Source organism: Triticum dicoccoides, chromosome 7B (genome assembly GCF_002162155.2).
Source record: "Triticum dicoccoides isolate Atlit2015 ecotype Zavitan chromosome 7B, WEW_v2.0, whole genome shotgun sequence".
NCBI classification, from domain to species: Eukaryota; Viridiplantae; Streptophyta; class Magnoliopsida; order Poales; family Poaceae; genus Triticum; species Triticum dicoccoides.
Window position 1 is genome coordinate 1,449,491 of NC_041393.1, and position 16,403 is coordinate 1,465,893.

A 16,403-nucleotide genomic window follows, 5' to 3' on the forward strand; every position below is an offset into this window, starting at 1 on the left:
TTTGATAGCAAAGAAACCTAGAGATTCCCAATTTTGGACAAGTCTTATGAAAATAAAAGAAATATTCTACAGATTTGTTATACTCCGTGGCCTCCTCTTTCTATCTTCTATCTTCCTCTTCATAACTACACACAAATTTCCTTAAAATTACATGGCAGTTGGATCCATCCCACTCGACATAGCTTCTCCGGACACTAAAACCTTTCTCAAGACCATATTTGTTATAGAATCTATAACCTTCATCCTCACTATTAAATATCTTGTTGGCAATATGATAGTATTCCAGCATTGACTCATGACTTACATCCACCATGTCTTCCTGCATCACCATTCAGATGAATAAAAATCTAAAACGACAAACACAAATGCATGCAAAACCCAGTATGAGTTTTTTCGAGAATGATGGGGGGCATTGAGCCCCACCGGTTGTTATATTGCCCGAAAGGACGAGGCCGTCATACAGTGTTTTCCATCAAGGAGATAAAAACAACAAGATAGAGAGAAAAGTGAAAAAGCAGGTGGAAGGAGGCTAGGTAGCTGCAATGAGGAGGGAGTGAAACCGGAGGAGCTGGCCGCACACAGAGTCATCGAAACGCCGTGCCCAAAGCAGTGTGTCGTTGGCCACACGCCGGAGAACGTCCTTGGGCTCACAGACGATGGAGTTGAACACCACATCGTTTCTAGCCTTCCACATATGCCAGAGGAGGATGTAGAGGCCCGCCCGCCAAGCAGCAGCATCCATTGGCGCCCGGGGATGGCCGGAAACAATTTCCACAACGGAGAGGAAGGGGCCCATGTCGAGGTGCGACCAAACAAGGGTCGCTCGCTGGTAGGAGGCGAAGAGGTGGTCCATCGTTTCGTCGTCTTGGCAAGAGGCACATTTCGGTGACAGAGCACAATTTTTGGCAAACAGATTAGCGCGCGTGCTAAGCCGGTTGCCGAGAAGAAGTCGAGCAAAGATCTTGATCTTGTTGGGGAGCCGGGAGCCCCAGAGGTCGATGGAGTCTTGATCGGTTTTGGAATCTTCAATCCAGTCCGGTTTTTGATTTTTCCTTTTTGTTCCTAGTTTCTTTGGTTATTAATTTCTTTATAAATAAATGGTGGTAACTTCAGCAAATATTTGAAAAATATCGGAATTACATAAATAATTGGATTTTAAGAACATCTTCCTATTTTTTTAAACAATTGGGAATTTTTAAAAATATTCGCAATTTTTTAAAAATGATAGGTACTTTCAAATATGTTTGTGATTTAAAAAATGTTCACTATTTTGAAAAAAATGATTTATTTTTTTTCACAATTTAAAAAACGTTCGTGTTTTTTGAATATAAAATAAATTTAAATGACTGCAAAAAAACGAACTACAGTGCTTCAAGTCACCACAGTACCGCTGAATTGATACAGTGTCACCGATTTGCTAGTGTACGCACATGAAGAAAAAAACGAGACGAACTGAAACACCTCAGTGTCGCCTAATGGGCCCGCGCTCGCAATGCGTCATATAAGAGTTCCCCTCTTTTCTTTGGGTTCAGGTGACACTATTGCGCTGCAATGAACAAGCCCAATTCATGACAGTGACCCTGCCCTAAATTAAGCCCAGTGACTTTGATCGGTACTTGTAGATAGGATAAATGAACCAGCTGGGCCTATGCATCAAACGATGCACATTCCGTGAGTAGACGCATCATTTATTTTAAATAAATGATGTTTAATATTATTAAATAGATAGAAACAATTTATTAAGTAAACATTATTTGATAATGCTTGAATATATTTTTAAATACAAGATAAAGTGAACATTATTTTATAATGCGTGATTTTATTTTTAAATACATTACATTTTTAAAATATACGCGAACATTTTCCAAAATATGAGGACACTTATTTAAAACTCACATCGCCTCGCCCGCAGGTCGGCGGCCGATTCTGGGCGTTGGCCGGATCTGATGACGAGGAGGCGGACGGGGACGGTGATGATCCGGCGGCCTCACCGCCAACGCCGACCCCCTCCGACCTGTTTTGCGAGTTTTTTCATGCGGGGTATGACGAAGACGATGTTGCCACTACGGTAGACAAGATCTTGCCGGTGGACGATCCGGCGAGGGTTGGGCTCCATGCGGGTGAGAGGAAGGAGATGGTTCGTCGCGTTGTTCACCGGAGAACGGCGACGACGGCTATCAGGCCATGGAAGGGACCTCTCCCAAAGGTTAGTCTTCCCAATCTTATTCTCTTTGATTTAATTAAGCCGGATTCATGGACTAAAGTTCTGAGGAAAAAGAGGCCTATGCGCCGTGCAATTGCTTCCCGGACGCTGGCGGCAGCCGCGGCGACATTGCCGGCGGGGCATGTGCTCGAGATCTCCCAGATGCGGGCGCATCGTTTGAATTCCCTCCTGGGCTGCGAGCTGGGAGCGTCTAGGGTTGGGCCGGTTCTGTGTGACCCGGGCCTTCGCGTATGTGGGCTGGAGTTAACTGGGTATGAGGCCCAGTCTAACTCGGTTACTACTACGTCGATCTCCCCTACTGACCCATGCACGATCAAGCGTCGAGGCGGTGGTTCTTCGTTGCGATCTAGGGTTTTCCGAAGTGGCCGGCCGGGGTTCTGTGCACGTGGTGCGGGGCGGGCTAGGCGCATCCCCGCACTCCGAGCAATGGCTGGCCGGGGAGCTTTGCCGCCTGCTGGCAAGGGCGCCGCCACGGGTGGTGCTGGCCGCAGAGGGCGAGCGCCGCTGCCGGGAGATGGACGCGGCGGGAACGGCCAGCTGCCAGCATCTGGACATGGTGGAAACGGCCCCCAGTCGGGGACGGGCCGCGGTGTGGTGGCCCCGTCACCAGGCGTTGGCGTCGGCAGGGCGGCGACTCAGGTCACCGGCCCTAGGCCGCCGTCTGCTATCGGGGCGCCTGGCTTTGGCGCGGTTGGCCGCGGGGCTCCCAGGCGCTCGACCCCCGGCGCCGGTGGTGGTGCCGCAACCGGCATTGGGCCGGGATGGTGTGCCTCATCCCCCGGCCCCGGTGCCGAACCCTGCTGCTGCTGTGGGCAGAGGGGCTGCTGGTCCGAGGCCGCCCGCTTCGGGTCTGCCGCCTCGACCTGCGACGGCTCAGTCAGGCGCCAGACCGCCGCACTTTGTCGCCCGGCAGTCGCAGCACTTGGATGCGCCGGTGCTGATGCATGCCCAATTGCCGCTTCCTACGGATGGTGGTGGTTCGACTGCGCCTCGTGGTCAATGGGGCGACGATGGTTATAACGCATATGGAGATGGACAGCACCGGGGATCCTCGTCCACGGGTGGTGGACGGGGGTATGCCTGGCAGAGCGATGGCTCGGCCGAGAGGCCCTTCCTGGGGCCAACGGGCGGTTTCGTTGAAGGGGCATCTGGACCGGCTCATCGTAACCGCGGTGGTTTTCGTGGTAACCGTGGTGGCCGAGGTGGCCGCGGTGGCCGCTATCGTCCACGACAGCATCCTATTATTGTGGACCAGACACCTGTTGGCGAGGAGACTGCGGAACCTGAGTTGTCTTGCCAGGCTATGAAGGTGGTAACGGCACTGGCTGACGTGGTGGTCCCTGCTAATGGTGAGAATGGGTCTATGTCGGCAGAGGACAGGGCGGCCAAGTATGCGCGCAAGAAAGAAAGGATGTTATGTTACCGCTGTGGCGATAAGGGCCATTTCATTGCTGAGTGTGTGGCCGTTTTATGCGATACGTGTGGCAAGCCTGCCCATGAGTCGGGGGTCTGTCCGCTTATGAGGGAGCAGGTACCGAATCTTATGATGTATGGAGTGTACTGTGCTGAGCTCACGTTCTTTGAGTCTCCGACCGAGAGGGAGGTTCCTGATGAGGTTTAGAGTGTGACAACTGGGATTGTTAAAGTGACTAAAGGAGAAGTCTCTGGGACCCAGATTGTGCAGCGGCTTCGGGAGCTGGCCCCAGGGGATTTCCACTGGGAGCTTGTCAGTCTAGAGGCGAACTTGTTCAGGGTTGAGTTCCCGACAGTGGAGGATTTACAGAGGCTCTTGAGTTTCGGGATGTGCAAAGTGCCAGGTACTGAGGGTATTCTTGAGTTCCACGAGTGGAAGTTGATTGAACCTCAGGGTAAACCTCTTACCCAGGCTTGGTTACGGTTTTCGGGAGCTCCTTCCAAACCTATGCAGGATGCTAAGGTCGTTTCTAGTTTGGGCATCATGGTGGGAAAGCCTGAGCATGTGGATATGGCCTTTACTAGAGCTCATGGGGTTGCTCGCTTACTGGTCAGCATTTTGGACATTGAGTTTGTGCCGGATGTGGTCAAGTGGGCTTATCGAGGCCAGGTTTACAACCTTCAGATTGAGTTTGAGGATGACAGCCTGTTTGCTGAGGCACCTACTTCCACTGATGTTGATATGCACGAGGATGATGAGGGTGCAGGAGCTAAGGAGACTCCGGCCGCTGATCTTGGACGAGAGATGTCCGAGGGACCGGGGACTGCTGCTTAGATGACTGGAGATGGCACGGCGCCTTCTGCGTTAGTGCCGTCGACTACTCTGAGGTTTGGGTCTATTGAGCCTGCTACTGCACCTCTGAGGCTATGGAGCGAGCGAGTCGAGTCTTTTGATGCTTTTGAGCACTCTCTACCCGCCTTGGACTTTGAGGGCCCGGGCGTGGAGGGTTCTAGCGCGTAGGAGATTTCGGAGATAGAGATTTCACCGGATTGTGTTGAGATGGCGGAGCTACGGGTGGTGGTTCCGAGCTGTGCAGGGGGGTCGAGGCAGGTGGTCTCGGCGCCCCCCTTCTCTTCTCGCTCAGGTCGGTGCGACCATGAGGGAGGTGCTACCTTCGGGAGGGGGGCCGGGGCAGGTGGCCTCGGCGCCTTCTTCACCGGTCGCTGGGCCGATCCTGCGGGAGGCCGGTCCAGCCGTTGGAAGGGGCTTAGGGCGGGTGGCCCCGGGGCCTTCTTCACCTTCCGCGCCCAAGGGGACCACACCACCGTTGACGCCGGCGATCGCTCCTGGCCGCAGGTCTGGGGTGGATGGGGAGCGGGGGCAGGTGGCCTTTGGTTCCCCATCTGCCCACTCGGCGCTGTCTCCTAGCCGTGGAGATCAGCTGATTATTCGGGGGGTGACAGGCGGTCAATCCCCAGGCAACTTCACTTGGGAGGAGGTTATTCAGTTCGGCGGGATTCCGGACCAGGCGTCTGAGGGCCGGCGGGTGAGCTGCCGTCTTCAGGGCCGTCCGGAGGTGGACGACATGCAGCAACGGTGCGCCGAGAGGGCGGCCAAGCTTCGTGACGTCCAGGTCACTACTGGTATGTCGGTCAATACTTCTAATTCCATTTTGCATTTTTCGAATGATGAGATTGTTGATAATGCGAACCAACTAGGGATTTCACTAGGTAGTAATGAGGGTGAAATTTCTAACTCCATCAATGATTTGCTAGATCTAGAAGCCGAGCGGGCTTTAGATTTGATTCGAAACTTAGCTGCTATCAAACCCATGAATGATTCCGAGATTGATGCCTTGGGAGTTCGGGTGCTCGATGATTTTTGTGCCGATCTCGCACCCTCCCTCCCGGAACCGGAGGAGGAGGATGAGAGTTTCGAGATGGATGTTGTTGGTCTCCCTGAAACGGGGAGTGAGGACCGGGTGGATGCGAGGACCGGCCCTAAGCGCAAATGGAAGCGCGAGATTTACCCAACGTCTGATGTGCGTAGGAGTGCTAGGATCCGCTTCGCTAAAAAATTCCACGATGAGATATGAGAGGAATCTTTTGGAATAGCAGAGGTCTTAAGGACTTGGCTAAAAGAAGATTTCTTGCAGATGCATCCATCGAGCAACGATTGGATTTTATTGCATTGTCGGAAACTGGTAGAGCAAATTTCTCACCACAATTTCTTAACACTCTTTCGGGGGGTATTGAGTTTGACTGGCATTGTCTGCCACCAAGAGGGAGATCGGGAGGGATCTTACTTGGTGTTCGATGCGATTCTCTCGAAGTTCGAAGTGTGGTCATGGGAGATTTTGCTGTAAAGTTCAGGGTGCGATCCAAGGTCGACGGTTTTGACTAGGTGCTGGTGGCAGTGTATGGTGCCGCGCAGGCAGAATTCAAACCGGATTTCCTGGCCGACCTGGTTAGAGTCTGTGGCTCTGAGCAGCTCCCCATCCTCGTTGGGGGTGACTTTAACATTATTAGGAGTCGAGACGAGAAGAACAATGATAATTTTGACGGGAGATGGTTGTTTATGTTCAACACTGTCATTGAAAGCTTGGATCTGAGAGAGATTGAGCTTTCAGGTAGGAAGTTTACTTGGGCCAACGCCATGCCAAATCCAACGTTTGAAAAGTTGGATCGGGTACTCGCAAGTGTCGAATGGGAACATAAATTTCTCTTTGTAACAGTTCAGGCTCTATATCGCGGGATTTCTGATCACACGCCTCTTTTTCTGGACTCTAGTGGGGCTACCTACTCGGGAAACAAAAATTTGTTCTCGTTCGAGCTTGCGTGGTTTGAAAGAGAAGGCTTCCTGGATCTCGTAGCCAGAGAGTGGGCTAAGGATGCAGGCGGGAGGAATGCGCTTGAGCGCTGGCAGAATAAGATTAGGCATCTGAGAAGTTTCCTCCGTGGATGGGCTAAACATCTCAGTGGGATCTATAGGGTTGAAAAGGAACGGCTCCTTGCCCTCATTTAGTCCTTAGATGTAAAAGCAGAAACCACGGTGTTGCCAGCCACCGAGCTTCATACTAAGCTTGACGCTGAGATGAGGTTGAAAGAACTTCTTCGTGAAGAAGAGTTAAAGTGGGCTCTGCGGGCCAAGGTACGAAGAGTGGTCGAGGGGGATGCGAACACTCAATTCTTCCATATGATTGCAAATGGCAAACATAGGAAGAAGAGAATCTTCCAGCTAGAACAAGATGAGGGTACGATTATCGGTCAGGATGATTTGAAGCTGTACATTACTGAGTACTACAAATGATTGTTTGGACCATCAGAGGAGAACTGTGTGTCTCTGGATGAGTCTAGAGTCGAAGATGTACCTCAACTTACTGCCGTGGAGAACGATATATTAACAGCCCCTTTTTTGGAAAAGGAGGTTTTCGAGGCCGTTTCCCAGATGAAAAATAATAAGGCTCCCGGTCCGGATGGTTTTCCGGCTGAGTTCTATAAGAAGTGCTGGCATATTATTAAAGGGGACCTGTTGCCAATGTTCCATGATTTGTTCTCAGGACATTTGCAGCTTTTCCAGCTTAACTTTGGAACAATAACCCTGCTCCCTAAGAAAACAGAGGCCGTGAGAATTGAGCAATTTCGGCCTATCTGTCTTCTGAATGTCAGTTTCAAAATCTTTACCAAGGTTGGGACGATTAGGCTAACACAGATTGCGCACGCCGTGGTGCAGCCAACTCAAATGGCTTTCATGCCGGACAGGAACATCCTGGAAGGGATGGTGGTCCTTCATGAAAAGCTCCATGAGATCCACATGAAAAAACTGGATGGGGTTATTTTCAAAGTGGATTTCGAGAAGGCATATGATAAAGTCAAATGGCCGTTCCTTCAACAAGCCTTACGCATGAAGGGCTTTGATGAGGCTTGGCGACGCCAGGTGGAAGCATTCACGCAAAAAAGGGAGTGTTGGAATCAAAGTGAATGATGATATAGGTCATTATTTCCAAACGCATAAGGGGTTGAGACAAGGCGATCCTATGTCTCCAATATTATTCAATATTGCGGTAGACATGTTGGCGATCCTGATAGGAAGGGCAAAAGAGGCCGGTCAGGTGGGTGGCTTGGTGCCTCATCTGGTTGATGGTGGTGTGTCCATCTTGCAGTACGCTGATGATACTATCATCTTCATGGAACATGATTTGGCAAAAGCGAGAAACATGAAGTTAGTGTTATGCCTATTTGAACAATTGACGGGGCTTAAGATTAATTTCCATAAAAGCGAGTTGTTCTGCTTTGGTAGAGCCAAAGATGAACAAGGGGCATATAGACAATTGTTCGGGTGTGAAGTTGGGGCTCTACCTTTTACGTATCTAGGTATTCCCATTCATCATCGTAAGCTAACAAACAGCGAGTGGAAGTGCATAGAGGATCGGTTTGAGAAGAAACTGAGTTGCTGGAAGGGAAAACTCATGTCTTATGGAGGCCGGTTGATCCTTATTAACTCGGTGCTCACGAGTTTACCTATGTTCCTCTTATCCTTCTTTGAGGTCCCAGTTGGGGTTAGTAAGAGGCTGGATTTCTATCGATCCCGATTCTTTTGGCAGAGTGATGAACTTAAGAGAAAATACCGACTGGCCAAATGGGATATTATCTGTCGATCAAAGGACCAGGGGGGCTGGGTATTGAAAATCTAGAAGTCAAGAACAGATGCCTGCTTAGTAAGTGGTTGTATAAGTTGGCACTTGAGACGGAGGCAACGTGGGCGCAGATCTTACGTAATAAATATTTGCAGTCCAAGACCCTATCCCAGGTCACTATGAGACCAACTGATTCGCCGTTCTGGAAGGGGCTCATGAGAATCAAATCTACCTTCTTTAACAGAACTAGACATATTGTCGGTAATGGTAATGACACTCGATTTTGGGAGGATACGTGGCTTGGTGACGCGCCGTTGGCGACCCAGTATCCGTCCCTTTATCGTATTGTTCAGCGCCGTGAGGCTCTTGTTGCCACGGTTCTGCAGTCCATTCCGCTCAACATTCAGTTTAGGAGGGTGCTTGTGGGTGACCGATGGGAAGCATGGCTTCACTTGGTCCGTAGATTGATGGGGGTTTAGTTAACTTCTCAGCCCGATCAGTTGTGGTGGAAGCTTACTAGATCTGGGGAGTTCACAGTTAAATCGATGTATGTCGATATCATTAACTCAAGTGTGATTCCTAATTCCAAAGAGGTTTGGAAAGTTAAGGTCCCCTTAAAGATCAAAGTGTTTATGTGGTTTGTACATAAACAAGTAATTTTAACAAAGGACAATCTAGTTAAGCGCAACTGGACAGGTTCTACTAGGTGTAGTTTCTGTGATCGGGAGGAGACCATCAAGCACCTCTTCTTTGACTTCCCATTGGCATGAGGCTTGTGGCGCTCTGTGCAAATTGCCTTTAACATTACTCCTCCGACTTCGGTCAACACGTTATTCGGGACGTGGCTTGCTGGGATAGAGTCCGAAACAGCTAGATACATTCGTGTAGGAGTTTGTGCGTTGTTATGGGCAATTTGGAACTGCAGAAATGATTTGGCTTTTAACAGAACAACAACTATTCATTTTTTGCAGGTTTTATTCCGGGCTACTGTGTTGATCCGTATGTGGTCCTCACTCACTCCGACGGAGGCCAGGGAGCGTTTGGTTACTGGATCTGTCCGGTGGGAGATGGTAGCGTGGGATATCTTCAACCGGTTTGGATGGCGGTCATGTAATAGGATAGGCGATTAGTTTACCTATCTGTTAATTTGCCAGCCGGTTGTGGCTTGTTAGGCTTTCTGTTTTGGCATTAAGGCTCTATGTGAGCTTGCCTTTCCTTTTGTTTGTAGACTTTAAGACCTTGTTGAACCTTATTTACTTTGCTAAATAAATGTGGCCGTATGCGTCGTTCTGATGCAGAGGCCGGGGTGTCCCCCTTTTTTTAAAAAAAAGCTAGCTAGGAGAAGCAGGAAGGCCCCAAAGCTCAAGGCAGGCAGTCACTCACATTGCTTGCTGCCACTGAGGAATTTATAAACCACACAACTTTTGCCTTCAATCTCAGATTCACATGTGAAGCTGCCAAATCTTATAGACATTAAGCAAGCGTGAATGTACTGTACTAGCTAGCATTGTGCTAATGCCAGTTACAACAAACAACATTGGCATCATCGATCAGTTGGTCCATGGCCACGGAACAAAATCTTGATCGCAACACTGGGAAAAAAAACTCAATTCTACCTTACAAATTCAATTTACAGAGGCGAAACAAAAAATTCTAAAGTCGTGCGAGGCTGATGCTGAATCCCAATAACCACCTCACACCTTGGCACACTTTCCTTTTGGATGTCCCTTCTTGGAATGCTCTGCTCTGCTCTCTCTTGTCATCCACAAATTAAAGCCCACTTGTCTTGTTTAAAGGAAGGAAGGAAGGACATCCCACTGCGAGCCATCACTTAGGTCCATATTCTATTCTGCAAACACGCATCACAATTATATCAGTAATGTGGTGCTTGAGGAAGCAGCAACATTCAAGTGCGCAACACTTAATGAGAACAAAGACCTTTGAGCATATCAAGACAGACAATTGCTTCAGTACTGTTTGTTTGCTCTGAATCAGCTGTGAAATTCAATTCACCACTGGGACTGCAGAACCTCCATGTCCTGTATATCATAAAATAAAATAAAATAGTTTTATGATAAATGAATGAACTTGGGTCAGACAAAGTATGAACAAAGCACTCTAAGGCAACTTAAACACCCGATCATTCATTACCTTTGAGTGAAGGATCAACGGCAATGAAACCTAAACAAGTATGGACTCTCCATGCAAGATTGTACGTAGCTGGGTACAATAATTTCAGTACTCATAGCTCCGATCCTACAGGAATAATTCAGTATCAGGCTAAATAGGGATTTTTCAAGAAAGAATCAAACAAATTGGAAAGCATTCTCTCTTCTCTTGTAGATTGTAACTCAATTCAATTTCACTTCACGATAATAGTAGGAATCCATACCATTCTGCACCACCAAGCCAGCACCCTCTGCTACATATATGATATATCAGGTGCTTTTTTGCAAAGCAGCGGCATCATCCTGTCAAAGGGAAGGATTCAAGAAAGAGGAAATAAAAGGCACTTGATTCATTCATTCATTCATGGTAAGAAAAAGAAAGAAAATCTTCTTTTTCAATAACAGCAGGCAGTTAAATACCTCTTCCTCGCTGCAACTGATGCCAACAGTGAAATTGGCCTCTTCTGTTCATGCGAAAAAGGAGCACAAGCCTGATAATTTCATGATTCCAGCCTCACTTCTTGCAGGTTGCAGCTACGACTCTAGACTTCTTGTTGATCGGTACCAAGTGACTGAGTGAGTCATGTCACACACGCCCTTTTTTATTTCACATACATAGGGAACAGAAGCCTGACGAAGAAAATGCACGCATATATATTATGACAAGTAACATCAACGGTGTATCAATCTCAAGTCTACTAGCACAAAAGGGGTACAAAAAGAAGTGTGCATTGGACTGTGAATGTAGGCATAAATTAAGCACATAAATTAATGTAGTTGCTTTGCACCGTGAATGCAGTCATAAATTAAGGATAAAAAATTTGGTTCTTGAGTTGCAGAAAATTTTGGATCACGTAGCAGAATTGAAGAGTCAGTGGTTGTATCTGGCACCTGCTGATTAATGTGCAGGTTTGACAACTTGTGTGCATAAAAGATTGATTGCAACAGTGGTGGATTGGAGTGGAACCTGCTAGTCTGTAAGATTTGACAATAGTGGTTAAGATGAGGCACAACAGAAATACGGCGAATAAACCACGCTTCAGAAATAGAAAAGAAAATATAGGGAGGTGACAACTGACAAGTGTTACCTTGGGTTTAGTAACTTGAGACGGATAAATCTGGGTTGGTTCTTTTGATTTTCTCAATTTGCTCCTTTATCTCAGCGCTGCAACCAATCATGTGTACTTTTCTCAGCGAAACCGGGAGGCCCTCCTTGGGCATCGATCGGATTTTTGGACAGTTAACGACATGTAACTCCTTGAGAGAAGAAAGGCGATGTAACCCTTGAGGAAGGGACTGCAGACCCTCGCAATATGAAAAACTTAGTTTCTGGAGGGAGGTGAGGGGCTGCAGCGCTTTCTCTTGCTCTTCCGTGAAGCCTTCCATCCTCCTACCAAACGAGAATTCAAGTGTGTGGAGGGCCGGGGCGAGGAGGTTGCAAATAGGAGCAACAAGCAATCCACAAATGTCATCCACCCTGAGTACCTCTAATCTAGAGATGTAACCTGCAGGGAATAATTTGGCCCTCTGAGAGGCTACCTTTGAGAGCATATCTGCTGCTAAGGTGTTGCACCTATGCACTTGCAGTTTTATGAGGTTGACTGCGATGAGAGGATTGAATCCATCCACTGTTAAATTTCTGCAGCCTACTAGGCATAGACTGGTGAGAGACGTGAGGTTTGAGAGCAGACCCATTGACTTGATGCTTGGCTCTTCATTAACATGAAGTTCCCTCAGGGAAGCAGGGAAAGGGAAAATGGTCTCTGATTCTCCCATGCCCATGGGCCACCGACAGAACAGTTTGCCACATTCGAATATGGTTAATGATTGGAGCAATGAGTTGTTCTCCTGAATTCCTCCTTCATTCTCCACAGGCACAAGAACCAGGCCCTTACACTCCCAGAAGGTAAGTTCCTGCAGTGAGCTGGATGATGGCAACTGCATTACACATTCCTCATAGTCATGGTGTCTATCTCCAACTATCACCAACACAGAAAAAGCTGGGAAACAGTTTAACACTTTTGACGACGACGATGATGATACATCTAATTTGAGTCTCTCAACTGAACGCAAGACAATACTGCCATCCAGCTCTTCAGGGAACACACCGGCGCATCTTTTGACAGCTAGTTGTGTTAGGGATTTAAACTTTTCAATGTCTGCCAATGATATGTGCGATACATTTTCAATATCCATATCTTCTACTTTATCCAGATCCAGATTGTGGTAGGCCAAAGCACCGCCATACCCACTAACAACCAATCTCTTTCCATCATAAGACAACAACGTTTCTGAAAACAATGTTCTTTTGACATCCAGATCTGTCAGTGTGGAGGTGTGAGGCATGGAGGGCAGAGACATCTTGGGGCACCCAGAAACATGAAGGCTGCGCAAATTGGTGCAAGATACCTCTGACAAGGGCATCACACGGAGATTGGGACAACGGAAGCATTTGATTTTTTCAAGACTTGGAAAGGAATGGCAATTAGGTTCCACAACCCATTCAGCAAGATCTGGCATTTCACAAAACCTAACTGTCTTCAAGCGCATAAAACATTTGCCTGGAGCGCCACCACATCGAGGCCCAAACTGATGCATTCCAGAAATTTTCTCCAAATTCAGTCCCTTGAGATTTGATAGCTTCCCAAAAGGTGGGAGGGTGCTCCAAGATACACCTTCTAGAGTGAGAGTCTCTAAACTTGTTAACCAGATGTCAAGACACAACCAACTAGGACCAACGGTACCACCATGATTTGCAATTGTAAGTGCTCTAAGATTAGAGTGTGGTTGAAGAGCATCAAGAATATCAGCATCTGTAGTTGGTCCATCTCTGCCCCAGAGTAATTCCAACTCCTTCAGATTCCTTTTCGACATCAGTTTGGCTGCAGCGGCTTCCTCCTTGTTTGTCACGTGTTCGAGGCCACGTATAATCAGTCCTCCTTCAAGCTCTTGCAATGGCCCAAGTTCTGTCAGTCTAAATCCCATGCTCCCTTTCCTGACATGGAATTCTTGTAGCTCCTGCAGATGCTTCATCTTTCCAACATTGCGAATATTGGAGTGGAGTTCACTTTCAGCATGGAAATCATGTAAATTATCAAGGTGGCTAAAGTCTTTAGGCAAATCAGAACGACCACACCAACCATCTAGGTCCAAGAATTTCAAGTGATAAAATCTTGATAGTGTACTAGGTAACCTCATTTCCCGGTCACTGTAGTAAGATGAACTAATTTTGAGGTACTGGAGGTGGATAAGTTTTGAAAACCTATATGGAAAAGATTGTGCAGACTTCACCGCTATAAATAGGACACGCAGACTATTTATTTCCTTGAAGCTATCTTTCAAAATCTTGGCGATTCTTTCTTCATATCCTCTAAATATCATCAAAGTCCGCAGATTAGCAATGTCTATCTTCTCCCTTAGTTTAGACATTTCTTCCTCAAAATTTGCATCATATCTGTCTTCTACATTGATAGATAAGTGCCGGACAGATCGCGGGATGGCATCAGCACTGAAATCTAAGCCACTTATGTTGAGGCATTCTTGCGCAGAAACACTGTTAGATAGCTCATGCATTAAATCATGCATTACATACCAGCATTGACCACGCCAATCGAATTTCTTCATGAGAAAACCATTGTCCACTAGTTCTTCCAAGTAGTTCCTATCGTCTTGATGATCAGAGTCTATGATACCTATTGCAACCCAGAAATGATTGATTTCTGAAGAAGTAAACCTATGATCTTCAGGGAAAAGGCCACAACAGGAAAAACATTTCTTCAGATCAAAAGGGAGGTAATCGTAGCTAATCTTTAAAGATGGCATGATATCATCATTCTTTTGCTGCTTTAGCCACTGATGCTTTTCAAGAACTCCATTCCAATGTTTCTGAGAAAGGTCCTTGTGCAATAACCTACCAACTGTTTTGGCTGCCAACGGGGAACCTTTTAGCTTGTTTGCAATTTTTCGTGCAATACCAGCAAACTCATCTTCATAATGCTTGGGCTTGTTGTCTTCAGCAAATATACATGCTTCAAAGAATATGAAGAAGCCATTAGGCTCCAAACCCCGCAGCTCTAGTGGATCAACTGTTTTCACCATGTCTGCTACCTTTGGGAATCGAGTTGTGGCGAGTAGCATGCTTCCTTTGGCTTCCCCCTTTGTGAACGGAGCTAGCAGGGTTTTCCACTGATCCTCGCCGTCACATTTCCATATATCATCCAATACAATCAGAAACCTCTTGGACTTGATACGTTGTGCTATGGATTTCTGAAGCTGGTCTAAATTGGTTGTTTCGTTTGCAACACTGCTGCTTCCTACTCCTTCACTTGCAAGTATGCAGCCAAGGATCTCCCTGGTGAGCTTAAGCACGTCGAAATCAGTGGACACACATACCCAGACCCTGACTTGGAAGTGGTCTTGAGTACTTGCATCATTGTACAGGTGAGTGGTGAAAGTTGTCTTTCCAATACCCCCAGGACCAACTATAGGAAGAACAGAAACAATGTTTGTGGCAGCGGTGATACGACTGACAGTTTCCTCAAAAATGCCTTTCCTGCCATACAATGTATCTTGTATAATCATGGAAGCGGTCTGAGGCCGGTCTTGGACGACTGTCACTGTCGTGTTGCTGCTGGTTGGGATATTGCCGAGCAAATTGGAGACGGAATCACAGTGTGACTGCATGCCCTGTAACAGGGACTTGATTTTTCTGGACATGGACACTCTGTCGAAAGACAGCGTGTCACCATCATCAGCACTAGCAGAATTGGAGTTGGTGACGCCGGCAACAGAAACAGCAGCAGCATCACCACCATCAGCACTAGCAGCAGCAGCAGCAGCAGCAGCATCAATCCCACCATTCCTCTTGCTCTTGGTTGTACAGGGGGAGCAAGAAAAGCAGTGGAGCAAGGTGCCTTGGCTGTAGTTGGTGACGTGGCGTGGTGCGCCGGCAACAGCAGCAGCATCATCATCACTACCATCGCTCTTGCTCTTGGGTGTAGGCGAGCAAGAAAAACACCGGAACAAGTGGCGAATAGCACTACCGGCGTGGAGAGCTTGATGGCCGGCCTCTTGGGTGGTGGCGTAGGTGGTGCCATGGAGCTTGTCATGGATCTGGAAGTAGTGGACCTCATCCAACAGGTCCTCTGCCTGGTCGGCGTCCCTGCTCAGCTTCTCCAGCAAGCGCTGCAGGGCAGGGTTGTCGCCGAGGTGGCTCCCCTGGGCCTGGGCGTTGTGCAGCAGGCCTTGCGTCTGCAGCAGCTTGTCCTTGATATGCTCCGAGTTGTGGCCGAGCTTGAGGCTGTCCACGTACGCCGCCACCGGGACGGCGGACAGCATCGTGAACACCTTGCCGAGGAGCGTGGCCGCCGGGCCGAGAGCCGCCTGCATCGTCTCTCTGCACTGCCGTGCAGACACTCTGCCTGGCCTCGCCGGAGTAGTGGTGAAGAGGGAGGAAGCAGCAGCAGCAGAAGGCGGGGTGGAATGGATTGGGCTGCGAGGATGTAAAGTGGCGGGCGGGCAGCTTGGAGGTCAGTCGCCGCTGCCGCTGGGTGTGGATGGATGGATTGGAGAGGACTGCGAATGGAGTGGAGAGGTGACGGAGAGGTGATGGATGGAGAGGACTGCGAATGGAGTGGAGTGGAGTGGAGTGGAGAGGTGACGGAAAGGAGAAAGTGCGGCCTGCTTTCTTCCTTCCTTTCCTTCTACAGTACTGGAGTACAACGGTACTGTGTCACATGGGATGCTCAAATGCGCCTCCTCCCTCAATAATGCCGCACTTCTTTTTACAAATTCACCCCTAACCAAATGCTGCAGCGCCCAGGATGCGTCAGAGCAACTCCAACACGCCGATCCAAACGGGTACGTGTTTTGTCCATTTTTCATCCGTTTGGGTTCAAGTGTTGCTCGCCCAGATTGCAAAGTGACTTGTGATCAGTGAGGATGTCGAAGGGGCCGCGTTGC

General features: G+C 48.2%; 1 protein-coding gene across 2 annotated transcripts; it reads right to left on the bottom strand.

Moving 5' to 3' along the window:
* Nucleotides 1–9,715: 9,715 nt before the first annotated feature.
* Nucleotides 9,716–16,102, bottom strand: LOC119336555 (putative disease resistance protein RGA3). Of its 2 annotated transcripts, XM_037608599.1 has the most exons (7): nucleotides 11,531–16,101; nucleotides 11,334–11,417; nucleotides 10,863–11,072; nucleotides 10,667–10,745; nucleotides 10,426–10,530; nucleotides 10,213–10,313; nucleotides 9,716–10,123 (listed from the first exon to the last, which is right to left on the bottom strand). In XM_037608599.1, the coding sequence occupies exon 1, from the start codon at nucleotides 15,828–15,830 to the stop codon at nucleotides 11,538–11,540; it is 4,293 nt and encodes a 1,430-aa protein (XP_037464496.1). In that variant the 5' UTR covers nucleotides 15,831–16,101; the 3' UTR covers nucleotides 9,716–10,123; nucleotides 10,213–10,313; nucleotides 10,426–10,530; nucleotides 10,667–10,745; nucleotides 10,863–11,072; nucleotides 11,334–11,417; nucleotides 11,531–11,537. The 2 variants fall into 2 exon arrangements, with proteins under 2 accessions (XP_037464496.1, XP_037464497.1); XM_037608600.1 differs by lacking the exon at nucleotides 11,334–11,417 and having other exon boundaries at nucleotides 11,531–16,102.
* Between the last annotated feature and the right edge of the window lie 301 nt (nucleotides 16,103–16,403).